Consider the following 27,894-nt stretch of genomic DNA (forward strand, 5'->3'; position numbering starts at 1 on the left):
CTAATCCCATGACCTAGCATCGGGAGCTTGTGGCAATCGCAAAGGTAAACCCAGCTCTGTTGGTAATATTGGATCATGACCATATAGGAGTTTATATGGTGAAGCACCAACCAAACTTTGCACCCCTGTGACATAAGCATACCAAAGAGACGGCAAATAACCATCCCAATCCGAATACTGAAAGTTCACATACTTCGCAATTATTCCTCTGAATGTCCAAATGAGCCATTCCACCAGACCATCTGATTGTGGATGATAAGCACTCATAAAAGTGTGGCGTATCCCCAACTGAGATGTCAAAATATGAAATACCTCAGCCATAAATACGAGACCATTATCCAAAAGAATCCACTTCAGACAAGAATGTTGGAACACCACTCGATTGAGGAGGAAGTATCGAATAGCAGTTGCAGAGGCACTAGCAAAAGCACCAACTTCCACCAACGAGTCAAGTAGTCATAAGTAATAATAACATATTCATTGTCAGCAGTTGATCCTAGAAAAGGTCCCATAAGATTAAACGCCACCAACTTAAACGGGTGGGAAACTACAATTGACTCTAACTGTCCTTCCGAGGCACAAGGGGGAGTATTATGGGCTTGGCACCAAACACAACTATGCATATATTGAATAATATCACATCGCATTTCCGGCCAATAGAAAGACTTATGCAGCTTCTCGGTTACACGACAATGTCCCATATGCTTGCCTAAAATAGGAGAATCATGGTAGGCATGGAGAAAATATAGAATAAAGACAAAAGGCACCACTAGCCGTAAAAGATCATCAGGATCCATCCCCACAAAATAAAAAAGGCCATCCTCAAAGCGATATTGAAAATATAAATGTTAGAATGGCAAGTCATCAACAAGTGATGCAGGATTTTCAAACCCATTTCGAAGCCTTTGAATCCATAGCTCAATCTTTTGAGCCTCCTGGACCTCATCAAGAGAAGGTAGATTTTGCTCTGTGCCTTATGCACACTAAACGTCAAATACAGCAACTACCGATGGCAAAAAATCCTCATCTAAAAAATCCACAAATGCTGAAATAATAGGCTTGTCAAAAACATGAAAAGAGAGTGGAAAAGGAAGAGAAGCTCAAGAAAGGGCATTAGCATCAGCCATAGAATTCTCTAGGTGATGAACAACATCAAAATCATATATCTGAAGCTTCAAAGCCCACCAAGTAGTACGACCAAAATAATGAAGTAACAGCAATATGATCACTTTCAAGTAATGTCCGAGAACTATATAGATATACATGAAGTTTCTTGAAACCCCAGACTGTTGCTAAACACTCCTCTGTCGTGGAATAATTCACCTCCGCTAGTTGTAATGTACAGCTTATATACACAATAGGATGGCACTGACTAAACACACTTGGGCTCTCTTGCATCAACACACCTCCAAAACTAATATCAGAAACATCCACCCGCAAAATAAAAAGTCAAGTGTAGTTAAGATATGCTAAAACCGGAGGAGATGTCAATAGCTTTTTGAGATCCATGAACACCCGCTCACAATTCGGAGACCAGATGAAAGATGACATTGATGACTTCAGCAACACTTGCAACAGTGTAGTGTGATCAGAAAGATGATCCATAAAACAACCAAAATACTGCACCCTGCCCAGGAAGTGTTGCACATCATTCACACATTTTGGAATAAGGAACTTTAGAACAGCCACAAGTTTGTTAGAATCAACTTGCAAACCCTCACGAGAAATATGGTACCCAAGATAAGTCGTGTCCCATGACCCAAACACGCACTTCAACCACTTCAGCTTTAAACCAACGTCCCGTAGCCAATTCAACACTTTACAAACATCACGAACATGCTCCTCCTATGTCCCTTCCGAAAGGATCAAGATATCATCAATGAAGTTAGTAGTCACCTCTGGCATATCTCAAAGAACCTCGTCTATCATCTGCTGGAAAGTTGTTGAGGCATTGTTCAAACCAAACGGCATCACCAAGAACTCGTACAAACCAAACAGTGTACGAAAAGCAGTCTTAGGAATATTTTCTTCGGGCATCAATACCTGCCAGTACCAAGAAGCAAGATCAAGCTTGGTGAACCAATGACTTCACCCCAGACGATCCAAAAGATCAACAATGTGAGGAAGAGGGTAGACATCTGGGATCGTCACTTCATTTCACAAACGACAGTCAATGTAGAGGATACTCTCATCAGGCTTTGTCACAAAATGAGGTTCAGATGCCCAAGGACTCCGTGACTTCCGAATAACACCCTTCAACATCTCCTTGACATTTGCACATAAAATCTTGATCTCTTTGAATAACTAACGACAAACATAAACTTTGATTGGACAAGCATCCCCGGTTGAAATCGGATAACATATAGCACTCTTGGCCCTAGACGATAGATCAAATTCAAAGAGATTAAAATACTCTCTCATGAGCCAGTCAACTACTGCAACACAAAGATTGTCAGAGGGATCAGAAAAGGGAAGAGCAGAACAAGATGGAAACATAGAAGAAAATAATGGGGGGACAAAAGTAATGGAAGCAGAGGTAAAAGTAAAAAGATGAAAAGGTATGGAAGTGAGAGGAATGAATGAAATGTAAGGAAGTATGAGATAAAGGGGAGAAGCCTCAAAGTTACACTTGGCATAATTGCGCTACAACCAATCTATACCAAGGATGAGGTCAAAAACTTAACTCGGCACCACCCACAATGACTGCAACCCAAGTTTGAAATCGCCCACACGCACAACCAAGTTTGCCGCATCCCATGCACATACATGTGTACGGCCATTGCTATAAAGAATGAAAATTGGTTCTACCACATGACACAAGTGTAAATGGCAACGTGTGGCAACAGGTTAAGCAATAGAACCTAAATTTGAACCTGTATCAACTAATACGGAAAGAATAATAAAAAATTACATATTTTGCATCATATATTTGCATCTATTGCATATTTTCCTCTTTAACCATTTTTATAAGTCACTTCCTATTGTGATTAACGTAACAATGGTGCATGCTCTCAAAATTTCTAGGGCTACTTATCATACATTTCTAATAAAGTCATCTATTGTAAAATATAAAGAAAAACCAATTTTCATCTCTTTTTTTTCAAACCTTTACTATTTCAGTTTCTTGTTATAAAGAAAACTAAAAATAAAAAATAATTATCAAAATACAAAGAACTCATTTTCTTCCTTCTCAATTAGTCTCAATTGGATAAATGTCTGATAATAATCATGCTAAGATCATTTGTATACTAGATACCTTCCCTTTTTTGAAAGAAAAAAAAAACAAATAACTCTAGAAAAAAAGAAAAAGGCATACCTAAGCACAATTGAAATTGAAACTATAACCTAGTGTCAAATTTGGCTATTCACAGTCTAACAAGAGTCATGAATTGTATGCCTTATTTATTAAAAATCCAACAATAACTCAAGTTGAGTAGATAATGGCTTCTTTACAGCTCTAAACACACACAATAGAAGATCAATGACTAAACCCTAAAATGGCAAAAAACTTTGGAAGTTTTCTATAGGTAAATATTTCCCATCAGGAAAGACTAGGCAAAATTTTGCTATTGGGACAAAAGAACCACAAATCTCTAGACAAATATAAACAAAACACTAAGTAAGCCACTTGAACCTAAGTAAGCAAAAACATTTGTGCATTTCTACCCGATCCATCTAAAAATAAACTTTCTTTAGCATATAAAAAGTAATCAAAAATTAATTATATACCAAAACCAAGCTGAGATAATGGCTATCAGGTAAGTGTAGAGGTAAACCATTGTACGAGACCTGGGTTCAGTGCTGAAGGGTCCAATCAACAAGGACTTCAATGCAAAAATCTTGCTCTTTAAGTAATTCTTGTTCTGGTTCGCTGGCTCACTAAAACAACTTAGACCAGTCGGTTAGGACATCGGTTTCCCAGAGCATGCATTTCAGGCCTCCCGGGTCGCTGTGAATGCAATGCAGGTGGATATCGGACTGGGACTGATCGACACATCGCCAAAGCTCCTCGTCTTTGACTGCATGCGGATCTTCTCGGACAGGCTTACGAGGATCTGCCGCAAGACCTGCGAAAAGGAGCTAAGCTCTGCGATCAGAGCTTCATTCGACAAGCCACTCCGCAAGGCCTGCAAGGGACGCACTCTCCATGCAAAGAAAGCGGATTTGACGTGCTCTGCGACTTTCGCAATGTTCGCGGCTGGTTTATACAAGGCTATGCAGGAACCCGTGGAGACTGCCCTCTCTGAAGAAGCCGTGAAAATTATGGCTAACTTCTACCGAGGCGTTGTCGAAAGGTACGTTGCGAACTGGATATGGACAGCCTTGCTAACTTGCAAACTTCTACTTCTTGCAAACTTCAGGTACGTTGTGGAATCCAAAGGAGAGCTTGACGAGGAGGCTGAAGATCTCTTCAAGGCATTGGCACCAGAAAGCAAGCCAGAACTCGAGCTCGTTCTGAAGGAGTGGGCGACCTTCTACAGTCAACGTGACAAACCCAACAAAGCTGCTCACCCCGCAACTTTCATCGAGGGCCCTCAGGAGGATACTCAAACCGAGTATGCACGCCTGGTCTACATGAAGGAGGCATTGGAGATCCTGAGCAGGGGCAATAACCTTGACGTGGTGGGGAAATGTGCGGTCGTGCACTATCGAAACTACGTGGAGCATCACAGGCTGGCGAGTATGTTTTGGTTTCTTACCAGAAATCTTTATAATGGTGAAGTGCAGGTGCTGGAGGTGCTGGAGAATCGAAGGAGTAAAGGAAAGCTACGAGTGGTAAAGCCGGCTATGCCTGGTATGTTTTCGCCAGCTTTTCGTTTTTCCCTTTTCTAATGGTTTTCAGGTCCTGGCGGCGGGACTGAGATTTTTTTTCCAGGCTTTTCAATCGCCAATTATATATTCATCTTTGTTCCAAAAAAACGCTCGTTCGGCAAGCAATGTGTGAGTCAGAAAATCTCTCGTTTAGTAATGTGCAGGCAATCAACGTACACCCCCAGAAAACAAGAGTTCGCAAAAGGTCAAATCACGCGTGCTCTACCTTTAGATCAACAACTGGATGATCCGAGCTAGACGATTCCAAGGCAAGAAGAAGGAGCTTTTGGCCGGACGAAAGACGCAGGATACCGTGTCTTCTATCATCGATGCCTTGGACTTAGCCGAGGAAGAAGGGACAAGGTTGGGTATAATCTGTAGCTCCAAAAAGCTCACCATTTCAGGCATGTATTTGCAGGAGGCTGGAGAATAAACGAAGTCCCAACTCAACGTGATGATGCTCGGTCAAGCAGTGGATCCTTGAAGCCTTGAAGCTGCTGAAATACGTCAAGCAGTGGATCCCAGGTACAAGCTTCTTCTTTTCGTGTGGATCTTTCTTTCACTGATTGGAGTTCTTACGTTCAAAGGTGGAAACTGTAGGAAGAGTAGCGACGATGCTACTGCGCATCCACCACGAACAACTCATTGCCACACCGTCAGCTCGTGCTACTCTAGAAACCAGCAATCAAGAAATTCGCGGGAGCGTGCGAGTAAACTTCTCTCCCTCTCTTTCCCCTCCTGTTTCTTCCCTTGACTGACCTGTGGATTTTTCAGAGGCGAGAGGAGTTTCTCATCCACTGAAAGCTCTTTATCAGTTTCTAAACCAGCAAGAAACTTCTCCAGGCAAGTCCCTCCGATCCAGAGAATTTCCCTTTCATTGTTCTCGGCAACAAGGGCGGAGGGAACAGTAGAGTTGTGCTTAATCTCTCTCGCTTCTTTCTCTTACGCTTGTGTGCCTAGGTAGCCAAGGCCTGGTGTGCTTCCAAGGGAAACATTCCAGGGAAGTCTACAACGTAGAAGCAGCCTCTCAATGCATTCCCAAAATGCCTTGAGGACGAAGACTTGTATATTTTCTTCTTGTGATCTTTCGAGTGCTAAGTTTCCATTTAATCCTGGCAGCTTCTTCCGGACAACGATCAAAACCGGGCGCTGGCCTCCACACGATCCACTTGCCTGGAGACCAGGCAAGTTCTGTAACTTAGATCCTGGCTTTTCACAGGTTTTACAGCAGTTTGTGTGAATGTTCTTGTGAGGTTGTTTGTTTCCTCCTTCCAGGAATTCGATTCGTTGTCGAGCTTTAAATTTTTCCAGCGTTGTAACCAGCGGGAACAACCAGGTCGAGAGGGCTATGGGAAGAATCATGGAGCGAAGCGTTTCTGAAAGGAAAAAAATGGAGAACAATCGGCCTACCAGAAAGAATCCGCCGAGCCCTTGACGAGCTTTCGGGCTCCCTCCATCTCCCTAAAATTTAAATTTGAAAGGGTCTATTAATATTTAAACGTTGATTATTAGTTTTGGGTTAGGTCAAGTGGGTTGTTTCAAGGATGCTGTCTGTTGCGCGGAGCTTCTTCACGGGCAAGGATCGCTTCTTGGATGCGAAGAAAAAGGTGGTGTTTGTGGGGTCTTTGCCTTTTACTCGTCAGCGGGTACCTGGTGTGATGTGCTGCAGCACCAAGGAAGACTTCGAGACCATGCGGCAGAAGCTGCCTTCTATGGACCTGGGTGGTTTGGAGCGGCCTCTGGGAGATCTCGCAGACGTGATCCACAACCTGGGTGCTTGGGCTGATGCAAGCGAGGCGCTGCAGTCCGAACTGAAGCTGAAGGCCAACTACAGCCGCTTCACCGGGGGCCCTCTTTTCTTCCTTGTCTATGACTGCATCAGGATGGTCGCTGAAAGCCTGACCACAATCTACCGCGACTCGTGTGAGAGCGAGCTCGATGCTCGCACCAGATCCGTGCTTGCGAAGGCCCTGCGACAATACCGTAAGGGTCGTCGGCGTCGGATCGTCAGGCTGGAAAACCGGGACCCCACTGCCTGGGCCAACTTCCAGATGTTCGCGGCATGCTTGTGTCTTTCGCTGGAGAATCGTTTGGGCCTGGCTGAAGCGGAAGTGGAAATCCTAGCAAACGTCGTGGTTCCATTCCACCGAGCGGTCGTCACCAGGTATGCCCAGGGGTTTGGCGAGGAGGCCCGGGGTGTGATCATGGAGGCGTTGGCTCCAGATAACGGGGCGGAACTAGGGCTAGCGTTACGAGAATGGGTGACGTACTGTAATGTTTGTGGTTATGGCTGGCACAAAGACACCCCTGGGCCACATCCAGCGGTTTGGAGCCGGTACACCACTGATCCAACAAGGGAGTATGCACGCCTCCTAAATGCACAGGCTATGTTGTCCAAGCTGATCGAGAAGAAGAACCCCCATGCGGCAAAGCTACCAAGAACGAGCAAAGTGGCTGTGCTTCACTATGGCGAGTACGTGGAGCAACACAGGCCTGCTGGTGTCACTTCTCCTCCAGAGTTACCACCGCCGGTATGTTTTCTTAGTTTTGCCAGCATTCTTTTTAACGGCAGGACATGCAGATAAGATTGGATCCCTTTCTATATTTTTAGGTCCGTGCTCTCTCCTTTCCACTTTCGTCTCTTTCTAGGCCTTATAGGTTTTTAGCACCAAAACAAAGCCAAAGTCGAAAAACACTAAAATTCTTGAAGTCCGAAGATCCAGTGGAATTTAAAACATTAATGCAATTTTTGTTTAGCAAAATAAACTAATTGAAGTGGAATGCCACAGGCCTCAAACTTGAACACTTGAAAAACACGTGGCTCCACATTACAGGAGTTTAACCAATGACTAAGGCCTATTAGCTCAGTTGGTCAGAGCATGGTGCTAATAACGCCAAGGTCGCAGGTTCGAAACCTGCATAGGCCAGTTATTCTGAATGTGACTATTGTTATACAATTTTGTTTAACAATCAATATGAATATGCTAGAGTCCTCTAGAATATATGGGAACACTCTAGAGTGTCCTAGAGGTGTCATCCCAGTGTATAAAAGAGGAGCAATCGCTCACATCCAGCATTGATCAAGTCTATTTGTTTCTAGCATTCACCCAGCAAATCTCTTTGCCCACATGGCTTTGTATTTCTACGGCAATGGCGGCTCAAACATCTTGGATCCCTTTGAGGAGATCTCGTCCATCTTTTCTTGTGACAACAGCAGCGCCGTCGCCAACACTCGCGTGGATTGGCTCGAGACACCCGAGGCACACATCTTCAAGGCCGATCTCCCGGGTGTGAGTAGAGAGGAAGTGAAGATCAGCGTGGAGGACGGCCGCACCCTCCAGATCAGTGGCGAGAGGAAGAAGCACGAGTCTGACAAGAGCGATAAGTGGCACCGCGTGGAGCGCAGCCATGGCAGCTTCTTGCGGAAATTCCGGCTGCCCGAGAGTGCGAATGTGGAGGCAATCAAAGCTACAGTAGAACACGGTGTCCTCACTGTCACAATTCCAAAGATCCCCAAGCCACAGCCAAGAACAATCCAAATAGAATAGAGAGCGGTAAAATGATGGGAATAAAGTGAAAGCTCTCTTTTAACTTTCATTTCTAATTATTTTACAATTAATAATATTAAATGATGTTTTCTTTCAATCTTAATTTGAGTTTAAGAATTATAAACATTTTTGGTTTGATGTTAACATGCGAATATTCTTTGCCTTGCAGATAACATTGGCAAGAATCGAACCCGAAACGCATGCTCTGGGAAACCGATGTCCTAACTGACTGGTCTAAGTTCTTTTAGTGAGCTAGCGAACCAGAACAAGGGCTACTTAAAGAGCAAGATTTTTGCATAAAAGTCCCTGTTGATTGGACCCTTCGGCATCGAACCCGGGTCTTCTATACCGGTTTACCTCTACACTTACCTGGTAGCCATTATCTCAGCAACCGGGTTCCAATAACAATATATCATACCATCTATTTGAACCATATGGCATCCATGGCACTCTGTTAAATCCCGGATCGACCCGCATTCTCGCTGCTCGAGGCCAGCGTTTCGTCCTTGGCAGAAGCGCTTCCCCGATTTTAGAGGTAAGAGGACGGGATCTAGATGGATCCGGGCGCCGCTCCTCTTCCCAAAATACTTGACGACCACCGCGTGGTGGGATCCAAGGACGATAGTGGCGCTCTGGGTGTGGGGAGTTCGCTCAGTGGTGGATTAAACCACTCGGCCAAGGAAGGAAAATCGACAGGAGAGTTTTGTTCGAGATTTTCTCGCGAATGAAGAAGTGAGGAGAACAACTGGTAGCTCATTCCCGTCGCTCTGCTCGTCTGTAAATGTACCCAGGCAAGGATCGTAGATTGGCAGATCCAGGACCGTATCGAAAACACGGCCAGGTTTTGGGAGGCCTGATCAAATCTCACAAGAACGCTCTCTCGGCATCCAGTGAGTTTGCATAGAGCAAGCACAGTTTTTTTCATTATCCTCCTATTGTTCTTACTATTTTTATTTTCCTGTAAAAGAAAGAAAACGAACCCAAAAATGGTCATGAGTTATATAAGTTCTCTGAATGAAAATTTTCCACAGCGCCGCTCCTCCACCGCCAGATAGCCGCCAGAGCGCCACCACATCTGCCCAGATTTTACTACGATTGTTTTTAACGGTCAGGATTTGTTCTTCGTCTCTAAACCTCAAGAACCCTAAAATCAGATGATTGGGCAAATCAATGTCGCGCTACGAGAAATGGCTCCAATCCAGCTGGACGGCGACGGCCGCGAGCGCGATCTCCTCTCCGGTAAGAACATCGGCTTGATCAACGCAATCATTGATGGATTTGCGAAACGGGGCAGGATGGATGAGGCACGCCGCATTTTCGATTCCATGGATCGGCGCACCGCGGCGTCGTGGAACTGCGTCATCGGCGGCTACGCACGGTGCGGCCAGCCGGATCTCGCGCTTCTGTTCTTTGGGCGGCTGCATGCCGAGGGGTTGGATCCAAACGGCCGGAGCTTCGTCGCGGCTCTCCAGGCGTGTTCTTCGCTGGCCGCTACAGAAAAGGGGGTGAGAGATTTACAGGGGAGGATCATCAAGCTCAGGAGCCTCAAGAGAGGATTGGCTCTTCATTCCCAGCTCCGGAGTGGTGGATTCTTGGTGGACAGGTTCGTGGCGAGCGCCCTGGTGGATTTCTATGGAAAGTGTGGCACCGTGAGAGAAGCTCTAGAGATTTTCCAGGCTGCCAAGTTGGGAACAAAGGACGTGGTTTTGTGGAGTGCCATGATCAGCGCTTGCTCGCAAGGAGGGGAAGACGAGCTAGCCTTGGAGCTCTTTGAGCTTATGCTTTTGGAAGATGGAGTGGAGGCGAATGCTCGGACTCTGGTGGCCGTGCTCGACGCTTGCACGAATCTGGGATGGCTGGACAGGGGCGGAGAGATTTACTCCAAGTTTGCAAGAACAGGGACAGGGATTTCGTCCAGCGTTTTCGTCTCCAACAGTCTGATGGATATGTATGCAAAGTGGGGGAGATTGCTGGATTGCCAGCGAGTTTTCGATGGGATGTTAGAGCGGGATTCGGTCTCCTGGAATGTTTTGATCATGGGATATGCAAAAGGTGGCGAGGCCCAGCGAGCTGTCGAGCTATTCACGGCCATGCAAGCGTTAGACGTGGTCGTCAGCTCCAGAACTTTGGTGGCGGTTCTCCAGGCATGCTTGGATATGGCCGAGAAGGAAGAGGCTCGGCTTGTGGATGGAAGGCCCTTGAAAGTGGCGTCGTTGGAGAAGGGATTGGCTTTTCATTTCCGGTTTCTCGACGGGCTGGAAGATGTTTACGCTGCAAACAACTTGATCAGTCTCTACGCTTGGTGTGGAAGTTTGGATGATGCGGCTCGGGTTTTTGACAAAATGGTGATCAAAGACTTGGTTTCGTGGAACATCATGAGCTGGCCCTGCAGGAGTTTTCGAAAATGGGACTCCAAGGACTGAAACCGGACTCGCAGACTTTTGCATCGGTACTTAAGGCCTGTGGTGGTCTTGGAGCACTACAGGCTGGACAGGCAATCCATCGTCTGATCGAAGAAACTGGGGCCGAGAGCTCTCCGGCGGTGGCAAACTCGCTCATAAGTTTCTACGGCAAGTGTGGTGACATGGTGGAATCTCGGCGAGTGTTTGATGGGTTTCCAGACAAGGACGCAGTGTCTTGGAGTGCACTGATCGCGGGATACAGCCGTCAAGGGGACAGTGACGCGGTGTTTGATCTGTTCGAGAGAATGCAAGAGTTCGCCAAGCCGGACGCTGTGACATTCTCTTCAGTTCTATCGGTCTGCTGCCACGCTGGTTTGGTCGACAAGGGGATGGAATACTTTCACGCGATGTGCTCGGACTATGGACTTAGTCCGAGTGTGGAGCACGTAATCTCCATGGTTGATCTACTTGGACGTGCTAATCGGCTGGAGGATGCGCTTGCGATGGTGCAAAGCCTGCCCGTGGAAGAGGTGTGCTCCAGGATATGGATGGCTTTGCTTGGGGCTTGTTTCAAGTGGAAAAATGCAGTGATTGGAGAGGTAGCCTTTGATGCTCTGCCAAAGGTTGACGATCAAGGTGGTACAGCTTATGCTCTCATGGCAAACATATACTCAGGCTCAAATAATGAAAACTATGACAACCTTGAAGTGATTGGTACGTAATGAAGTTTCTATGCCTTTGCAGTTATCTAACTCTTGTTGTTTTCTTTGCAGCTGGATCTTTGTGCTGTCACTTCAAGACATGAAGTGTGGACAGAGTTGGATCTGATGCTCCACTGATGGTAATTCCTGAAGCATGGGCTTGCTTCAAATAGCCAAGAGCCTCCTGCGAGACGAGCTCTCCACTCGAGGAAAGAGCACAGAAATACCAGGTGGATACGGGCACACGAGCTCAGCACTCGCTAGACCCACTGCTTCTTCAGCTTTGCAGCAGTAAGTTTCTGCAAAGAATGCCTCTCTTGGACTAACTAGTGCTTTCCATCCGATTTTGTAACAATCAGGCACTCGGGGTCTGGAATAAGAATCTATCGTCAATCTGAAAGAACTCGAAAGCTCTTGAAAGCCTTTGATAAGTTTCTCAATGTCGCTGCTGCTAGTGCCGGTTCCCATAGCAAAAGTTATGGAGTTCAGAAGAGGAAGCTCGGCCACCACCTTGCATTTATCGCACAGAAAGTCATCGGCAAAAGTTCCTGTGACTCCGAGCTCCCACAAACCAATGGTGATCCTAAGCTCATCAAAAATGGTATCAGCTTTGGCTGCCAAGCTCACATTTTCTCTATCAAGGACTAAAACTTGTGGGATTTGTTTCAGGCGTCGTCGAGCTGTGGAAGCCAGCTCCAGAGCTGTATCAAACAATGGATGGTCATCGCTTGCTGCACAACTCATCTGGTCCCTTGCGGCATCGAGAGAGGCCAAGAGAAGGTAACTCGGACTGGAGCTTTGCAAGGTTCGAAGGCACTTGCTAATTCTCTCGTGCTTTACAATCTCGCAGCCTCTCGCAAGATGGAGCATCCCGGACTGCGTAAGAGACGAGAGTACCTTATGCGTGGATTGGACAACAACGTCGGCTCCCTGCTCGAGTGCCGTTGCAGGAAACCTCGAGTGGAACTTGAAGTGCGCTCCATGAGCCTCGTCAACTATGATCGGGATACCATGCTCGTGACACACCTTTGCGATCTCCTCCACTGGGCTACACACTCCAAAGTAAGTTGGCGAGACAATCAGAACAGCTCCAATTCTCACGTCTTTTCTTTTCTGCAGATCCAAGATGGCCAACTCGATGCTCTCGGCGGAGACGCCGTGAGAAATCTCCCAGAGCTCGTCATAACAAGGAAGAACATAGTGAGGCATTGCTCCAGCAAGAACCATGGCTGAGAATGCCGAGACGTGGGCGTTCCTGGGGAGGATCAAAACGTCTCCGGGCTTGCAGCAGCTCATCACCGCCGCTTGAATTCCACACGTAGAGCCGTTCACCAAGAACCACGAGTACCCTGCTCCGAAAAGCTCGGCGGCCATTTGCTGCGCTTCCGCTATAGCTTCTTGTGGCGAGTGCAAGTTATCCAGGCCTGGCAGCTCCGGGAGATCAAACTGGAAGGGTTGAGCTCCGAGAAGCTTGGAAATCGAAGAGGGCGCTGAGGAGCCGCGGCCGTGGCCTGGGAAGTGAAACGCAGCGACACGCTCCTCGCCGGTTCTCTTGAGAGCTTCTAGCAAAGGAGCTGAGGAAGAAGGGAGCAGTGACGGAGGATGATTGTTGAGCACCGTCGTCGGCATAGCCATCCACGCCATGAATCGCTGAAGCACGAATACTCGATAAACGGTATTGTTTCAGGAATGTGAGATCCACAAACTTTTATCCAGCGACACAAAAGCCTCCAACCAATTCTTCTCTTCCACAAAAATGTGGAGCAAACGGAGGTGCTGTCATTCCTCCAGCAAAGGAGATATAACTCAAGAATATCTTAGCTTTTGTAATATCGACCAGAATCGAACCTGAAACGCATGCTTTGAGAAACGGAAGTCCTAACTGACTGATCTTTAAATAGTCCTTGCTTAAAGATAAAAGAATAACCAATTCCTCGTATGAACAAGTAAATTTTGGCTTTTCTCACTGCTCGACCTTCCCAGATTCTGGGGGGATATTATCTATGGGTGGAATGTTCTAGAGAGTTGACTCTGGTGGTTGATGAAAATGACTCAGCCAAAGATCCACAAATTTTCACAACCCATTTTCTTCCACAAGAAAGAACCTGGGTGTGGTCACTTGAACTCTAAGGTGAACTCGCTGTAAATACTCTGACCAAATTCAATCAAGTTTAGTAATTAAATAGCAAGTGATATGTATTATACTAACTTGCACTTGCTCTTAGGATTGTTCCTTGTGGCAAATTTACACAGAGTCAAAAAGAGATTACCACCAATCATGTGGGATAGGAGTTCTTGGTGGACACGTTGTTACTACTTTCTTTCTGTGATCCACAGGCTCCTATTAACCTCATCTTCCTATCCGGCTCAACCATCTTCAAATCAAATCTTCCAACCAGTCAAAACAATTTACAGCCAACCTGGCTTTGGGTTTCCACACTCCCGTTGCCCAGATCATTTTTCAGTTTGACATGATAGCCATATTTCATGGTACTTATTACGAAAGGTTTATGAACTTAATAACATTTCTCAAAATAAGTCTTTGATAGCAACTGTTCAAGTTCCTACTTTTTGCTGCAAGACCTTAGTGTTGCAAGAAGCTCATTTGTGTCGCACAATTTTTTCTCTTAGTTGATCATCAAAGTATAAGTTGTGAGGTTATATTCCCACTTCTATGATGGTCGGAGAGAGCATTGGAATGGTTTTCTGTTAGTGATACATCTAAGAAAGAACAAAAAAACATGCTTGTCCAGCATTGGTTCCCTGGTTTTTCTTCAAGGAAATTCAAGGGAAAAAATAAAATCTCAACTTTTGTACAAGCAATAGCTTATCTAGGTAGAAATCTTGGTGTTAGTATAGTTTTCATTCCATACATGGTGTTTTTATTTTTATATAGGTTTTTAAGTAGCTCAATATGGTTTTGTGAGTGCATGGAATATGGAAAGGGAATATAGAAAATATGCATATCAATTAACCTAAAAACCTGAGTGAGTGGTCCAGATTGAAACCAATATGATTCTCACTATGCTAATATTAATATATAGCATTGTAACCGTACACTTAAACCTTATATCATCCCCTCCTCTTAGAATGATGGAAGACCATTAAAGTTCTCTCATAGATAAACCAAGATTTAGAAGAACATCAGGAGGAGGCATTGGTGGATTTGTATGTGGTATCAGTTGTTCCTGATCCCTTTCTATGAAGCATTTTAACTGTTGTACATATACAATTTCTGGAGGATTGACCTATTGGATGTGATGCCGAACCTTCTAAACTTGCAGTCTAACTTGCCGCAACACCCAATATAGTCCTTTCCACCAAGAAAAGAGCCCCTTAGATAAACCACGTACCATAAGATAGAGAAAACAAACTAACATTAAATCATCCACTTTGTATTCCACAGGTGGATGATAATAGAAGTTATAGTGCCATTGTTGTCCCATTTGTACGCGGCCTAGATATTTGGCAAACTCTACTTAAACAAGTGGAAAAATGCTCATCAAATACTAATCCCACGACCTAGCATCGGCAGCTCATGGTAATCGCAAAGGTAAACCCAACTCCGTTGGTAATATTGAATCATGACCATATAAGAGTTTTTATAGTGAAGCACCAATAGAACTCTGCACCCCTGTAACATATGCATATAGAAAAAATAGCAAATAACCATCCCAATCTAAATGCTGAAAGTTTATATATTTTGCGATCATCCTTTTAAATGTCTGAACGAGCCATTATAACAAACCGTCTATTTATGGATGATAAACACTCATAAAAGTGTGATGTATCCCCAAAGTACAGCTATAAATGTGGGACCATTATCTGAAAAAATTCACTCTGGACAAAATTGCTAAAACACCACTTGATTGAGGAGGAAATATCCAATAGTAGTTGTAGAGGCACTAGCAAAAGCTTTAACTTCCATTTAGCGAGTCAAATAGTTAGAAGCAATAATAATATACTTATTGCTAGCAGTCAATTGTGAAAAAGGTTATATAAGATCAAATGCCACCAACTTAAACAAATGAAAAACTATAATTGACTCCAACCATCCTTCCACAACACAAAGGGGAGTATTACGAGCTTAGCACCAAACGCAACTACACATATATTGAATAACATCATGTCATATCTTTGGCCAATAGAAAGACCTATGTAACTTCTTGGTCATATGACGAAATCCTATATGCCCGCTAAGAATAAGAGAATCATGGTAAGCCTAGAGAAATTATGGAATAAAGATTAAAGGCACCATTGGCCATAAATGATCATCAGGATCTGTTCCCACAAAATAAAGAAAGCCTTCTTCAAGGTGATATTGAGAATATAAATGCCAGAATGGCAAATCATCAGCATGTGATACAGAACTCTCAAACTTATTTCGAAGCCTTTGAATGCACGACTCAATTTTTTGAGCCTCACAAACCTCATCAAGAAAAAGTAAATCTTGCTCTACACATTGTGGATACTGAACATCAAATACAATAACCGTTGACAGCATAGAATCCTCATCTAGAAAATCCATAAATGCTGGAATAACAGGCTTATCAGAAAAAATGAGAAAATATCAAAGAAGGAAGAGGAACTCGATAAAGGGCATCAACATCAACCATAACCGATTGGAAAAGGAGGTGCACTCTTGTTCATAGGCCCTTTCCCTCTATATTTGAATCTCTATGGACCATCTTTTAAGTCGTTCCCTTTGGTTGCTTACAACGTGGTTTTTACCCTTTTATCTTATGGTTACCATAGGATAACGGAACCTAAACCCTCTATATGCCACATGTCATATGCCACATGTCCAAAGGATAATGGTGTGGAACCTGAGTTTCAGAGCCTTGAGCCATTGAACGAAAGAACAATGCCAAACTCCCAAGTATGGAGTTAATGAGTGATTGTAGCGCACATGAATTTTAAGCTAAACTCTAAGCCCATTGCGCTACGAAACAAGGGTTCGATACAATCCCACAAACACCAACTCCCCATATCCAACACTTGCACACAAAATGGTGTTAGACGGTGTTTGGCACAATTTTGGAATATTGGTGGCCTAACGCAAGGAGGAGTACCCCATAGACTACAGTAGCATGGAGCTTAGACTTAGACCCAAGCCAAACGCAAGAGCAACACAGCCTAGTGGGAGCTAAACTAATGTCTCAAATTGTCAAACATGCATTCCAACCACTATCCTTACACCACGAACAACTCATTGCCATACCATTAGCTCGTGCTACTCTAGAAACCAGCAATCAAGAAATTCGCGGGAGCGTGTGAGTAAACTTCTCTCCCTCTCTTTCCCCTCATGTTTCTTCCCTTGACTGACCTGTGGATTTTTCAGAGGCGAGAGGAGTTTCTCATCCACTGAAAGCTCTTTATCAGTTTCTAAACCAGCAAGAAACTTCTCCAGGCAAGTCCCTCCGATCCAGAGAATTTCCCTTTCATTGTTCTCGGCAACAAGGGCGGAGGGAACAGTAGAGTTGTGCTTAATCTCTCTCACTTCTTTCTCTTATGCTTGTGTGCCTAGGTAGCCAAGGCCTGGTGTGCTTCCAAGGGAAACATTCCAGGGAAGTCTACAACGTAGAAGCAGCCTCTCAATGCATTCCCAAAATGCCTTGAGGACGAAGACTTGTATATTTTCTTCTTGTGATCTTTCGAGTGCTAAGTTTCCATTTAATCCTGGCAGCTTCTTCCGGACAACGATCAAAACCGGGCACTGGCCTCCACACGATCCACTTGCCTGGAGACCAGGCAAGTTCTGTAACTTATATCCTGGCTTTTCACAGGTTTTACAGCAGTTTGTGTGAATGTTCTTGTGAGGTTGTTTGTTTCCTCCTTCCAGGAATTCGATTCGTTGTCGAGCTTTAAATTTTTCCAGCGTTGTAACCAGCGGGAACAACCAGGTCGAGAGGGCTATGGGAAGAATCATGGAGCGAAGCGTTTCTGAAAGGAAAAAAATGGAGAACAATCGGCCTACCAGAAAGAATCCGCCGAGCCCTTGACGAGCTTTCGGGCTCCCTCCATCTCCCTAAAATTTAAATTTGAAAGGGTCTATTAATATTTAAACGTTGATTATTAGTTTTGGGTTAGGTCAAGTGGGTTGTTTCAAGGATGCTGTCTGTTGCGCGGAGCTTCTTCACGGGCAAGGATCGCTTCTTGGATGCGAAGAAAAAGGTGGTGTTTGTGGGGTCTTTGCCTTTTACTCGTCAGCGGGTACCTGGTGTGATGTGCTGCAGCACCAAGGAAGACTTCGAGACCATGCGGCAGAAGCTGCCTTCTATGGACCTGGGTGGTTTGGAGCGGCCTCTGGGAGATCTCGCAGACGTGATCCACAACCTGGGTGCTTGGGCTGATGCAAGCGAGGCGCTGCAGTCCGAACTGAAGCTGAAGGCCAACTACAGCCGCTTCACCGGGGGCCCTCTTTTCTTCCTTGTCTATGACTGCATCAGGATGGTCGCTGAAAGCCTGACCACAATCTACCGCGACTCGTGTGAGAGCGAGCTCGATGCTCGCACCAGATCCGTGCTTGCGAAGGCCCTGCGACAATACCGTAAGGGTCGTCGGCGTCGGATCGTCAGGCTGGAAAACCGGGACCCCACTGCCTGGGCCAACTTCCAGATGTTCGCGGCATGCTTGTGTCTTTCGCTGGAGAATCGTTTGGGCCTGGCTGAAGCGGAAGTGGAAATCCTAGCAAACGTCGTGGTTCCATTCCACCGAGCGGTCGTCACCAGGTATGCCCAGGGGTTTGGCGAGGAGGCCCGGGGTGTGATCATGGAGGCGTTGGCTCCAGATAACGGGGCGGAACTAGGGCTAGCGTTACGAGAATGGGTGACGTACTGTAATGTTTGTGGTTATGGCTGGCACAAAGACACCCCTGGGCCACATCCAGCGGTTTGGAGCCGGTACACCACTGATCCAACAAGGGAGTATGCACGCCTCCTAAATGCACAGGCTATGTTGTCCAAGCTGATCGAGAAGAAGAACCCCCATGCGGCAAAGCTACCAAGAACGAGCAAAGTGGCTGTGCTTCACTATGGCGAGTACGTGGAGCAACACAGGCCTGCTGGTGTCACTTCTCCTCCAGAGTTACCACCGCCGGTATGTTTTCTTAGTTTTGCCAGCATTCTCTTTAACGGCAGGACATGCAGATACGCTTGGATCCCTTTGTATATTTTTAGGTACGTGCTCCCTCTCTCCTTTTCAGTTTCGTCTCTTTCTAGGCCTTACAGGTTTTTAGCACCAAAACAAAGCCAAAGTCGAAAAACACTAAAATTCTTGAAGTCCGTGGAATTCTGATAACACATTAATGCAATTTTTGTTTAGCAAAATAAACTTGTCCAAATTTAAACACTTGAAAAACAGTAACGTACAGGAGTTTAACCAATGCCTAAGGCCTATTAGCTCAGTTGGTCAGAGCGTGGTGCTAATAACGCCAAGGTCGCAGGTTCGAAACCTGCATAGGCCATTTATTCTGAATGTGACTGTTCTTATATAATTTTGTTTAACAATCAATATGAATATGCTAGAGTCCTCTAGAATATATGGGAACACTCTAGAGTGTCCTAGAGGAGTCATCCCAGTGTATAAAAGAGGAGCAATCGCTCACATCCAGCATTGATCAAGTCTATTTGTTTCTAGCATTCACCCAGCAAATCTCTTGCCCACATGGCTTTGTATTTCTACGGTTCAAACATATTGGATCCCTTTGAGGAGATCTCGTCCATCTTTTCTTGTGACAACAGCAGCGCCGTCGCCAACACTCGCGTGGATTGGCTCGAGACACCCGAGGCACACATCTTCAAGGCCGATCTCCCGGGTGTGAGTAGAGAGGAAGTGAAGATCAGCGTGGAGGACGGCCGCACCCTCCAGATCAGTGGCGAGAGGAAGAAGCACGAGTCTGACAAGAGCGATAAGTGGCACCGCGTGGAGCGCAGCCATGGCAGCTTCTTGCGGAAATTCCGGCTGCCCGAGAGTGCGAATGTGGAGGCAATCAAAGCTACAGTAGAACACGGTGTCCTCACTGTCACAATTCCAAAGATCCCCAAGCCACAGCCAAGAACAATCCAAATAGAATAGAGAGCGGTAAAATGATGGGAATAAAGTGAAAGCTCTCTTTCTTATTATTTTACGATTAATAATATTAAATGATGTTTTCTTTCAATCCTAATTTGAGTTTAAGAATTATTGGTTAACATGCGAATATCCTTACATTGGCAAGAATGGCCTAACTTACTGGTTTAAGTTGTTTTAGTGAGCTAACAAGGGCTACTTAAAGAGCAAAGATTTTTTCATAAAAGTCCTTGTTGATTGGACCCTTCGGCATCGAACCCGGGTCTTCTACACCGGTTTACCTCTACACTTACCGGATAGCCATCATCTCAGCAACCGGGTTCCGATAATAAAATATCATACCCTTACTACGATTATTTTTAACGGTCAGGATTTGCTCTTCGTCTCTAAACCTCAAGAACCCTAAAATCAGATGATTCGGCAAATCAATGTCGCGCTGAGAGGAATGGCTCCAATCCAGCTGGACGGCGACGGCCGCGAGCGCGATCTCCTCTTGATCAACGCAATCATTGATGGATTTGCGAAACGGGGCAGGATGGACGAGGCACGCCGCATTTTCGATTCCATGGATCGGCGCACCGCGGCGTCGTGGAACTGCGTCATCGGCGGCTACGCGCGGTGCGGCCAGCCGGAGCTCGCGCTCCAGTTCTTTGCGCGGCTGCATGCCGAGGGGTTGGATCCAAACGGCCGGAGCTTCGTCGCGGCTCTCCAGGCGTGTTCTTCGCTGGCCGCTAGAGAAAAGGGGGTGACAGATTTACAGGGGAAGATCATCAAGCTCAGGAGCCTCAAGAGAGGCTTGGCTCTTCATTCCCAGCTCCAGAGTGGTGGATTCTCGGTGGACAGGTTCGTGGCCAGCGCCCTGGTGGATTTTTATGGAAAGTGTGGCACCGTGAGAGAAGCTCTAGAGATTTTCCAGGCTGCCAAGTTGGGAACAAAGGACGTGGTTTTGTGGAGTGCCATGATAAGCGCTTGCTCGCAAGGAGGGGAAGACGAGCTAGCCTTGAAGCTCTTTGAGCTTATGCTTTTGGAAGATGGAGTGGAGGCGAATGCTCGGACTCTGGTGACCGTGCTCGACGCTTGCACGAATCTGGGATGGCTGGACAGGGGCGGAGAGATTTACTCCAAGTTTGCAAGAACAGGGACAGGGACTTTGTCCAGCGTTTTCGTCTCCAACAGTCTGATGGATATGTATGCAAAGTGGGGGAGATTGCTGGATTGCCGGCGAGTTTTCGACGGGATGATAGAGCGGGATTCAGTCTCCTGGAATGTTATGATCATGGGGTATGCAAAAGGTGGCGAGGCCGAGCGAGCTCTCGAGTTATTCACGGCCATGCAAGCGTTAGACGTGGTCATCAGCTCGAGAACTTTGGTGGCGGTTCTCCAGGCATGCTTGGATATGGCCGAGAAGGAAGAGGCTCGGCTTGTGGATGGAAGGCCCTTGAAAGTGGCGTCGCTGGAGAAGGCATTGGCTTTTCATTCCTGGTTTCTCGACGGGCTGGAAGATGTTTACGCTGCAAATAACTTGATCAGTCTCTACGCTTGGTGTGGAAGTTTGGATGATGCGGCTCGGGTCTTTGACAAGATGGTGATCAAAGACATCATGATCGAAGCATACACCGAGAGTGGCAACCATGAGCTTGCCCTGCAGGAGTTTTCGAAAATGGGACTCCGAGGACTGAAACCGGACTCGCAGACTTTTGCATCGGTACTTAAGGCCTGTGGGGGTCTTGGAGCACTGCAGGCTGGACAGAAAATCCATCGTCTGATCGAAGAAACTGGGGCAGAGATCTCTCCGGCAGTGGCAAACTCGCTGATAAGTTTCTACGGCAAGTGTGGTGACATGGTGGAATCTCGGCGAGTGTTCGATGGGTTTCCAGACAAGGACGCAGTGTCTTGGAGTGCACTGATCGCAGGATACAGCCGTCAAGGGGACAGTGACACGGTGTTTGATCTGTTCGAGAGAATGCAAGAGTTTTCCAAGCCGGACGCTGTGACATTCTCTTCAGTTCTATCGGTCTGCTGCCACTCTGGTTTGGTCGACAAGGGGATGGAATACTTTCAGGCGATGTGCTCGGATTATGGACTTAGTCCGAGTGTGGAGCACGTAATCTCCATGGTTGATCTACTTGGACGTGCTAATCGGCTGGAGGATGCGCTTGCGATGGTGCAAAGCCTGCCTGTGGAAGAGGTGTGCTCCAGGATATGGATGGCTTTGCTTGGGGCTTGTTTCAAGTGGAAAAATGCGGTGATTGGAGAGGTAGCCTTTGATGCGTTATCAAAGGTTGACGATCAAGGTGGTACAGCTTATGCTCTCATGGCAAACATATACTCAGGCTCAAATAATGAAAACTATGACAACCTTGAAGTGATTGGTACGTAATGAAGTTTCTATGCCTTTGCAGTTATCTAACTCTTGTTGTTTTCTTTGCAGCTGGATCTTTGTGCTGTCACTTCAAGACATGAAGTGTGGACAGAGTTGGATCTGATGCTCCACTGATGGTAATTCCTGAAGCATGGGCTTGCTTCAAATAGCCAAGAGCCTCCTGCGAGACGAGCTCTCCACTCGAGGAAAGAGCACAGAAATACCAGGTGGATACGGGCACACGAGCTCAGCACTCGCTAGACCCACTGCTTCGTCAGCTTTGCAGCAGTAAGTTTCTGTAAAGAAAGCATCTCTTGGACTAACTAGTGCTTTCCATTTGATTTTCTTACAATCAGGCACTCAGGGTCTGGAATAAGGACCTATTGTCGATCTGGAAGAACTCGAAAGCTCTTGAAAGCCTTTGATAAGTTTCTCAATGTCGCTGCTGCTAGTGCTGGCTCCTATAGCAAAAGTTATGGAGTTCAGAAGAGGAAGCTCGGCCACCACCTCGCATTTATCACACAGAAAGTCATCGGCAAGAGTTCCTGTGACTCCGAGCTCCCACAACCCAATGGTGATCCTAAGCTCATAAATAATGGTATCAGCTTTGGCTGCCAAGCTCACATTTTCTCTATCAAGGACTAAAACTTGTGGGATTTGTTTCAGGCGTCGTCGAAATGTGGAAGCCAGCTCCAGAGCTGTATCAAACAATGGATGGTCGTCGCTTGCTGCACAACTCATCTGGTCCCTTGCGGCATCGAGAGAGGCCAAGAGAAGGTAACTCGGACTGAAGCTTTGCAAGGTTCGAAGGCACTTGCTAATTCTCTCGTGCTTTACAATCTCGCAGCCTCTCGCAAGATGGAGCATCCCGGACTGCGTAAGAGACGAGAGTACCTTATGCGTGGATTGGACAACAACGTCGGCTCCCTGCTCGAGTGCCGTTGCAGGAAACCTCGAGTGGAACATGAAGTGCGCTCCATGAGCCTCGTCAACTATGATCGGGATACCATGCTCGTGATACACCTTTGCGATCTCCTCCAGGGCTACACACTCCATAGTAAGTTGGCAAGACAATCAGAACAGCTCCAATTCTCACGTCTTTTCTTTTCTGCAGATCCAAAATGGCCAACTCGATGCTCTCTGCGGAGACACCACGAGAAATATTCCAGAGCTCGTCATAACAAGGAAGAACATAGTGAGGCATTGCTCCAGCAAGAACCATGGCTGAGAATGCCGAGACGTGGGCGTTCCCGGGGAGGATCAAAACGTCTTCGGTCTTGCAGCAGCTCATGACCCCCGGTTGAATTCCACACGTAGAGCAAGAACCATGAGTACCCTTGGCGGCAGGAAGAGATCAGAGCGCTCAATTCCACTCCAGGCGACGCTAATATCAGACTCCAGGGATCCATGTCATGCAGCTCCGAAAAGCACGGCGGCCATTTGCTGCGCTTTGGTGGCTTCTTGTGGCGAGTGCAAGTTATCCAGGCCTGGCAGCTCCGGGAGATCAAACTGGAAGGGTTGAGCTCCGAGAAGCTTGGAAATCGAAGAGGGCGCTGAGGAGCCGCGGCCGTGGCCTGGGAAGTGAAACGCAGCGACACGCTCCTCGCTGGTTCTCTTGGGAGCTTCTAGCAAAGGAGCTGAGAAAGAAGGGAGTAGTAACGGATTGAGCACCGTCGTCGGCAACGCCATGACTCCTGAAAGGGAAAGAAGCACGAATACTTGATACACGATATTGTTTCAGGAATGCGAGATCCACAAGCTTTCATCGAAGTCTCAGACGTAAAAATTTTTACCTTTTATCCAGACCAAAATCGAACCCGAAACGTATGGTTTAATCTAGAATAATAACTTATTGAGCAAAAATTTTGCATAAAAGTCCTTGTAGAGTGGACTCTTTGGCATTAAACCAGGTAGTTTACCTCTTGATAGCCATGATCTCAGCATATCATACTATGTACTTGAACCATCAGTAAACTTTTGGCTTTGGGAATTTGCTATGAAGTACTCATAGAAAGATTCTTTTTAGCACCACAAGGTGGATTTTAAATTGGTGGGTTTCTCTATTAATCACAATGTTTTTTTCAATTCCTAAGGGAAAGCAAGCTAGATGGATTAGTCCAAGCCCCAGGACTTTGCAGGTTGCAAGCTCAATTATATTAACTCTTGATCCTCTATCGAGAATTACTGAAATTGGGTTTATATATTAAGTTAAGGGGTTTTCATACACCTTCTATGGTTATATTTGAATGCACTTATATGTCTAAGATTTTTTTGGCTAACTATGGAGCTAATTAGAGAATGCGGAAATATTAAAATATTCCCTAAGGATTCCCTTAAGGCATATTCTAGGGATGCTCAGTCAATCTATCCAGTTGTTTTAACTAGATTTTAGCTCCTTGGTTTCTGGCCACTAGCGAGCAGGAGGAGCAAAAGGAGGATCTCCAGAGGAGTATCAGGAAAATGTTAGGCCAGGATATTCTTAGAGGAAAAGAACAGCACTCTAGCTAGAACAAATGGAGCAAGCAGCTATGGAAGCCCCAACAAACAATCACAATCACCTTACAGATTATATCGGGATTCTGCAGTAGGAACACCTAAAAGCGCTGTTGACTAATGCGCATGCCTAGTTGGCACGCTGGTGAAGCCATTCTTCTCCCACTATATAAACTGGGTAGTGTGCATATCGTCTCTGCGCTTGTTCCAAGCACTATGAAGAATTCCAAGTGCGCTCTCCTCATCCTTGCTTCCCTTGTTCTTGCATCTTCAATCAAACAGGCTTCTTCTGCTGCTCCAGTAATCGATTGCCTCAACGTCATGCTTCCTGAAGCTTGCCTTGTTCCAATTCAAGGCGACAAGTGCTGCCAGCTCCTGATCGACATCGCTGAGACCTGCGGCTGCGAGCTCAACCTGTTCCAGAATCTCAAACTCACCTGCGACGATGAGCTGTGCCCCTCTCCAGCTCCATAATAATCCTAATCCCGGAACAGTAGATTACACCTCAAGTTGAAGCATGATGTAAGGTCTTGTAATAAGAGATTCGCCCTGACCTGAGCTGTGTGTCCTCATGGTGCCGGCTGATTTTGAACTAGTGCATGCTGGAGAATTCTGCATTGCAGCCGTTTTCTTAGGTCCTCCAAGCTAGCACCAGCTAGCTGATAGAAGAAAATATTTCTACGCATTTCTTCTGCCTTGGAAATGTGACCATCTCATCTCTGGAGGAAAAAGAAACAAACAAAAAAAAGGCAGCATACCTCACTCTCCGGATTCGTGGAACCCCGTTGCTCATTTTCGAGAGGCCAGACAAAGTTCTCGACCGGGAGAAAACTTCGAATGCAGGGACACGAGGAGATAGATTTCGCGAGATCATCAAATAGATGTGGGAGTGAACAAGACCACGTCAGCGCGCAGGGCCACGACGCCGCCACAAGTTGTGACGATAAACTCATACATTTAACCATGTATCAACCGTCATAACAATAATAACCACATGGTAAAGGAACTTATTGGAATATTCTTTGCTTTACAAGCAACATTGGCAAGAATCGAACCCAAAACGCATGCTCTGAGAAACAAGGGCTACTTAAAGAGCAAAGATTTTTGCATAAAAGTCCTTGTTTGATTGGACCCTTCGGCATCGAACCTGGGTCTTCTACACCGGTTTACCTTTACACTTACCTGGTAGCCAATAATAAAATATCATACCATCTACTTGAACCATATGGCATCCATGGCACTCTGATAAATCCCGGATCGACCCGCATTCTCGCTGCTCGAACTAAAATCGGGGAAGGGCTTCTGCCAAGAACGAAACGCTGGTAGATGGATCGGGGTGGCGCTCCTCTTCCAAAATACTGGATCCGAGGATGATAGTGGGGCTCTGGGTGTGGGGAGTTCACTCGGTGGTGGATTAAACGATGGAGAAACCCCACTTGGCCAAGGAAGGAAAATTGACAGAAGTTTTGTTTGATATTTTCTCATTCACTCGCTGTTTCTATGAATGAAGCAGGGAAGAGAACAACTGGTGGCTCATTCCCGTCGCTCTGCTCGTTTGTAAATGTACCCAGGCAAGGATTGTAGATTAGTAGATCTAGGAACGGACTGTGTCTATTGAAGACCTGGGAGCTTTGGAATGTGTCCTTTCCTCACTATATAGTACTTTTGCAGGATCATTATTTGTGATAAATTATTATATTTTAGTAAAGTTTCAAGATTGTTAATAGTATTTTTGACACTCTCTTATACAATTTACCAACGAAATAGTTTTTGATTAATCCCACAGTCAGTTAAAAAACTAAAATCCATTGTGAACTAACATATAATTCACAAAAATTAAAATATAGTCAATGGTCTTATTTTTAGAATTTTAGAGCTTTGTTAACACCTTTATAAAGCTCTAAAATTAACAGTGTTAATGTAAATTTTTTAATGCAAAAGACATTATCACTGTGTTTTAGAAAGTTTATAAATTATAAACATGTTTAAAATTAATCTAATTCTATATAGTAGAATAAGTGTTTAGAAATTATAAACGCGTTCCCTGGCGGTATGGTCGCAGGACGATGGAACCGTTCGAGCTGTGGATCGAGAAGCGCGGGGAGAAGCTACGGCGGGAGTACCGCGAGGATTGGACGAGAGCCTTGGATCCTGTGAGGTTTGCAACAAAACGCTGCAAAGTTGAGACTCCTTGACAGCGAAGTATAGTGAGAATATCAAAGCTGCGAGAAACAAAGATCAAAGCTAAGATCAAAGTGCGAAGATAAAAGAGAGACACTTTGAAAGGAGATATTCGTTCTTCTGCCTCTTTTGTGATGCATAGCTAGCTCCTGGAATGCATGAAATTCCTTATCGGAGTGTCTCCTCCACCTTTTTCCTTCCCCCTATGAGCTTGGAGCTTGAAAGTCGGAGCTTTGAACATGGAGCTTGACTCGATCGATCCATGGTCTACATGATACAGCAGTTCGCGTTCTCGTTTGCTAGGCCCGGTGGCAAGGAGGCCAAGTTATCCGGTGAGAACCTGGGAAACAGGAGTTAAGAGAGGACGAAGAACACACACACGGACTTACATTTGCAAGCCAGGAGCGAGTTCTTCGATCATCTCCGCCGGGGGTTGTCCGCAGCTCTGCATGGATTGCATCAGCTCCATGATGGCATTGAAGTTGTCAGGGGTGGTCTCGTAGACGTGACAGAGCTGCTTGATGAGATCGTGCTGCCTCGAGTATCGATCAAACTCCTCCTGGCTGAGTTTCGACTTGTTGGCGCTGAGCCACTCCGGGTATCTCTCGCCAATCTCCAGCATTGGCTGATAGAGCACGTCCTTCGAGAGGAGCTGCTGCATGAAAGTCCCCATCACGGATTGTAGATCCTGAAAGAAAAATAAAAACCTTGAGAATCGCAAGAACAACGAAGAACACGAGATCTTTCCTTTTTACCTCTGTTCCAAGGTAAGACTCAAATTCCTTGGTCATCTTCTCCAGGAGCTCTTGCTCTTGCTCTTGCGCCTGCGGCAATGGATCAATGCGGTGCACCGTGTCCTTGGTCTTCTCCGCGAGCTTCTCCAGCGTCGCGGCCCGCGAGCTCACATCTGGATTAGCGCTGGAGCTGCTGCTGGACGACGATCTCTTCTTCGCCACTTGCAGCGGCGGCAAGCCCTTCCCCAGCGCCTGCGACTCTGGCGATCTAACGACCGATCAATCAAACCCCGGGGGAGGAGAGCCGCTTACTTACCTCGAAGATGGACCATCCGCCGGCTTGAAATCGCCCAGCGCACCTGGCAACACAAGACAAGAAAGAAAACCCCATGAATCCAAGGAATTCGCCGTGCGCGCGCGCATCACTCACTGTCCAGGAGACTATCGAGAGAATCGTCCGCACTCGCCATGGCGGAAGAAGCAAAAACCCAGGCGCTCGGACGAGCCCTAAAACAGGGGAGGAACCCTACACCCTAACAGAATATGCTTTCATATCCTTCTTTTTTGCCCTAATATTTAGGGCCCACGTCA

At 46.1% G+C, this 27,894-nt stretch overlaps 10 protein-coding genes and 2 non-coding genes across 13 annotated transcripts; 11 read left to right on the plus strand and 1 right to left on the minus strand.

Annotated features, from left to right (window-relative positions):
* Positions 1-7,665: 7,665 nt before the first annotated feature.
* TRNAI-AAU lies at positions 7,666-7,739 on the plus strand. Its single transcript has one exon. It is a non-coding gene; the product is annotated as a tRNA-Ile (tRNA).
* Positions 7,740-7,845: 106 nt separating this feature from the next.
* LOC112345666 (18.0 kDa class I heat shock protein-like) lies at positions 7,846-8,427 on the plus strand. Its single transcript, XM_024672909.1, has one exon. The coding sequence runs from the start codon at positions 7,941-7,943 to the stop codon at positions 8,358-8,360; it is 420 nt and encodes a 139-aa protein (XP_024528677.1). The 5' UTR covers positions 7,846-7,940; the 3' UTR covers positions 8,361-8,427.
* A 409-nt stretch (positions 8,428-8,836) lies between these two features.
* Positions 8,837-10,868, plus strand: LOC112345648 (pentatricopeptide repeat-containing protein At2g13600-like). Its single transcript, XM_024672852.1, has 2 exons — positions 8,837-9,599; positions 9,655-10,868. The coding sequence occupies exon 2, from the start codon at positions 9,656-9,658 to the stop codon at positions 10,781-10,783; it is 1,128 nt and encodes a 375-aa protein (XP_024528620.1). The 5' UTR covers positions 8,837-9,599; position 9,655; the 3' UTR covers positions 10,784-10,868.
* A 76-nt stretch (positions 10,869-10,944) lies between these two features.
* On the plus strand, positions 10,945-11,601 carry LOC112345590 (pentatricopeptide repeat-containing protein At2g34400-like). The gene is made up of 2 exons (XM_024672712.1): positions 10,945-11,421; positions 11,536-11,601. Exons 1-2 carry the CDS (start codon positions 10,945-10,947, stop codon positions 11,599-11,601), a joined length of 543 nt encoding a protein of 180 aa, XP_024528480.1.
* LOC112345649 lies at positions 11,381-12,812 on the plus strand. 2 transcript variants are annotated; one of them, XM_024672855.1, is made up of 6 exons: positions 11,381-11,476; positions 11,536-11,754; positions 11,823-12,064; positions 12,133-12,243; positions 12,314-12,525; positions 12,583-12,812. In XM_024672855.1, the coding sequence occupies exons 2-6, from the start codon at positions 11,618-11,620 to the stop codon at positions 12,694-12,696; spliced, it is 816 nt and encodes a 271-aa protein (XP_024528623.1). In that variant the 5' UTR covers positions 11,381-11,476; positions 11,536-11,617; the 3' UTR covers positions 12,697-12,812. The 2 variants fall into 2 exon arrangements, with proteins under 2 accessions (XP_024528623.1, XP_024528621.1); XM_024672853.1 differs by having other exon boundaries at positions 12,314-12,812.
* Positions 12,813-17,574: 4,762 nt separating this feature from the next.
* LOC112345591 lies at positions 17,575-18,707 on the plus strand. Its single transcript, XM_024672713.1, has 2 exons — positions 17,575-18,561; positions 18,612-18,707. Exons 1-2 carry the CDS (start codon positions 17,575-17,577, stop codon positions 18,639-18,641), a joined length of 1,017 nt encoding a protein of 338 aa, XP_024528481.1. The 3' UTR covers positions 18,642-18,707.
* A 147-nt stretch (positions 18,708-18,854) lies between these two features.
* On the plus strand, positions 18,855-18,928 carry TRNAI-AAU. Its single transcript has one exon. It is a non-coding gene; the product is annotated as a tRNA-Ile (tRNA).
* A 126-nt stretch (positions 18,929-19,054) lies between these two features.
* LOC112345563 (17.6 kDa class I heat shock protein-like) lies at positions 19,055-19,587 on the plus strand. Its single transcript, XM_024672607.1, has one exon. The coding sequence runs from the start codon at positions 19,129-19,131 to the stop codon at positions 19,537-19,539; it is 411 nt and encodes a 136-aa protein (XP_024528375.1). The 5' UTR covers positions 19,055-19,128; the 3' UTR covers positions 19,540-19,587.
* Positions 19,588-19,978: 391 nt separating this feature from the next.
* LOC112345592 (pentatricopeptide repeat-containing protein At2g13600-like) lies at positions 19,979-21,913 on the plus strand. Its single transcript, XM_024672714.1, has one exon. The coding sequence runs from the start codon at positions 19,979-19,981 to the stop codon at positions 21,911-21,913; it is 1,935 nt and encodes a 644-aa protein (XP_024528482.1).
* LOC112345593 lies at positions 21,619-22,540 on the plus strand. Its single transcript, XM_024672715.1, has 3 exons — positions 21,619-21,905; positions 21,965-22,183; positions 22,252-22,540. Exons 2-3 carry the CDS (start codon positions 22,047-22,049, stop codon positions 22,538-22,540), a joined length of 426 nt encoding a protein of 141 aa, XP_024528483.1. The 5' UTR covers positions 21,619-21,905; positions 21,965-22,046.
* A 32-nt stretch (positions 22,541-22,572) lies between these two features.
* Positions 22,573-23,188, plus strand: LOC112345594. Its single transcript, XM_024672716.1, has 3 exons — positions 22,573-22,672; positions 22,743-22,952; positions 23,010-23,188. The coding sequence occupies exons 1-3, from the start codon at positions 22,573-22,575 to the stop codon at positions 23,186-23,188; spliced, it is 489 nt and encodes a 162-aa protein (XP_024528484.1).
* A 3,473-nt stretch (positions 23,189-26,661) lies between these two features.
* On the minus strand, positions 26,662-27,829 carry LOC9632626 (peroxisome biogenesis protein 19-2). The gene is made up of 5 exons (XM_002967764.2): positions 27,734-27,829; positions 27,620-27,662; positions 27,325-27,571; positions 26,959-27,257; positions 26,662-26,909 (listed from the first exon to the last, which is right to left on the minus strand). The coding sequence occupies exons 1-5, from the start codon at positions 27,771-27,773 to the stop codon at positions 26,837-26,839; spliced, it is 702 nt and encodes a 233-aa protein (XP_002967810.2). The 5' UTR covers positions 27,774-27,829; the 3' UTR covers positions 26,662-26,836.
* Positions 27,830-27,894: the final 65 nt, after the last annotated feature.

This window comes from Selaginella moellendorffii, unplaced genomic scaffold, assembly GCF_000143415.4.
Source record: "Selaginella moellendorffii unplaced genomic scaffold, v1.0 SELMOscaffold_9, whole genome shotgun sequence".
Lineage (NCBI taxonomy): Eukaryota > Viridiplantae > Streptophyta > Lycopodiopsida > Selaginellales > Selaginellaceae > Selaginella > Selaginella moellendorffii.

Bases quoted from the DNA above. Each gene is read 5' to 3' on its own strand.
- LOC112345590 (XM_024672712.1), top strand. From the start codon at position 10,945: ATGGTGGAATCTCGGCGAGTGTTTGATGGGTTTCCAGACAAGGACGCA. The intron at 11,422-11,535 runs GCAAACATATAC...TTTTCTTTGCAG, and splicing joins GTACAGCTTATGCTCTCATG to CTGGATCTTTGTGCTGTCAC.
- LOC112345594 (XM_024672716.1), top strand. From the start codon at position 22,573: ATGTGGAAGCCAGCTCCAGAGCTGTATCAAACAATGGATGGTCGTCGC. The intron at 22,673-22,742 runs GTAACTCGGACT...ACAATCTCGCAG, and splicing joins TCGAGAGAGGCCAAGAGAAG to CCTCTCGCAAGATGGAGCAT. The intron at 22,953-23,009 runs GTAAGTTGGCAA...TCTTTTCTGCAG, and splicing joins CCAGGGCTACACACTCCATA to ATCCAAAATGGCCAACTCGA.
- LOC112345666 (XM_024672909.1), top strand. From the start codon at position 7,941: ATGGCTTTGTATTTCTACGGCAATGGCGGCTCAAACATCTTGGATCCC.
- LOC112345592 (XM_024672714.1), top strand. From the start codon at position 19,979: ATGGCTCCAATCCAGCTGGACGGCGACGGCCGCGAGCGCGATCTCCTC.
- LOC112345593 (XM_024672715.1), top strand. From the start codon at position 22,047: ATGGGCTTGCTTCAAATAGCCAAGAGCCTCCTGCGAGACGAGCTCTCC. The intron at 22,184-22,251 runs GTAAGTTTCTGT...TCTTACAATCAG, and splicing joins GCTTCGTCAGCTTTGCAGCA to GCACTCAGGGTCTGGAATAA.
- LOC112345649 (XM_024672853.1), top strand. From the start codon at position 11,618: ATGGGCTTGCTTCAAATAGCCAAGAGCCTCCTGCGAGACGAGCTCTCC. The intron at 11,755-11,822 runs GTAAGTTTCTGC...TGTAACAATCAG, and splicing joins GCTTCTTCAGCTTTGCAGCA to GCACTCGGGGTCTGGAATAA. The intron at 12,244-12,313 runs GTAACTCGGACT...ACAATCTCGCAG, and splicing joins TCGAGAGAGGCCAAGAGAAG to CCTCTCGCAAGATGGAGCAT.
- LOC9632626 (XM_002967764.2), bottom strand. From the start codon at position 27,773: ATGGCGAGTGCGGACGATTCTCTCGATAGTCTCCTGGACA. The intron at 27,572-27,619 runs GTAAGTAAGCGG...ATCGGTCGTTAG, and splicing joins GCGGATGGTCCATCTTCGAG to ATCGCCAGAGTCGCAGGCGC. The intron at 27,258-27,324 runs GTAAAAAGGAAA...TTTTTCTTTCAG, and splicing joins AGTCTTACCTTGGAACAGAG to GATCTACAATCCGTGATGGG.
- LOC112345563 (XM_024672607.1), top strand. From the start codon at position 19,129: ATGGCTTTGTATTTCTACGGTTCAAACATATTGGATCCCTTTGAGGAG.
- LOC112345591 (XM_024672713.1), top strand. From the start codon at position 17,575: ATGCTGTCTGTTGCGCGGAGCTTCTTCACGGGCAAGGATCGCTTCTTG. The intron at 18,562-18,611 runs GTATGTTTTCTT...CAGGACATGCAG, and splicing joins CTCCAGAGTTACCACCGCCG to ATACGCTTGGATCCCTTTGT.
- LOC112345648 (XM_024672852.1), top strand. From the start codon at position 9,656: ATGGATGAGGCACGCCGCATTTTCGATTCCATGGATCGGCGCACCGCG.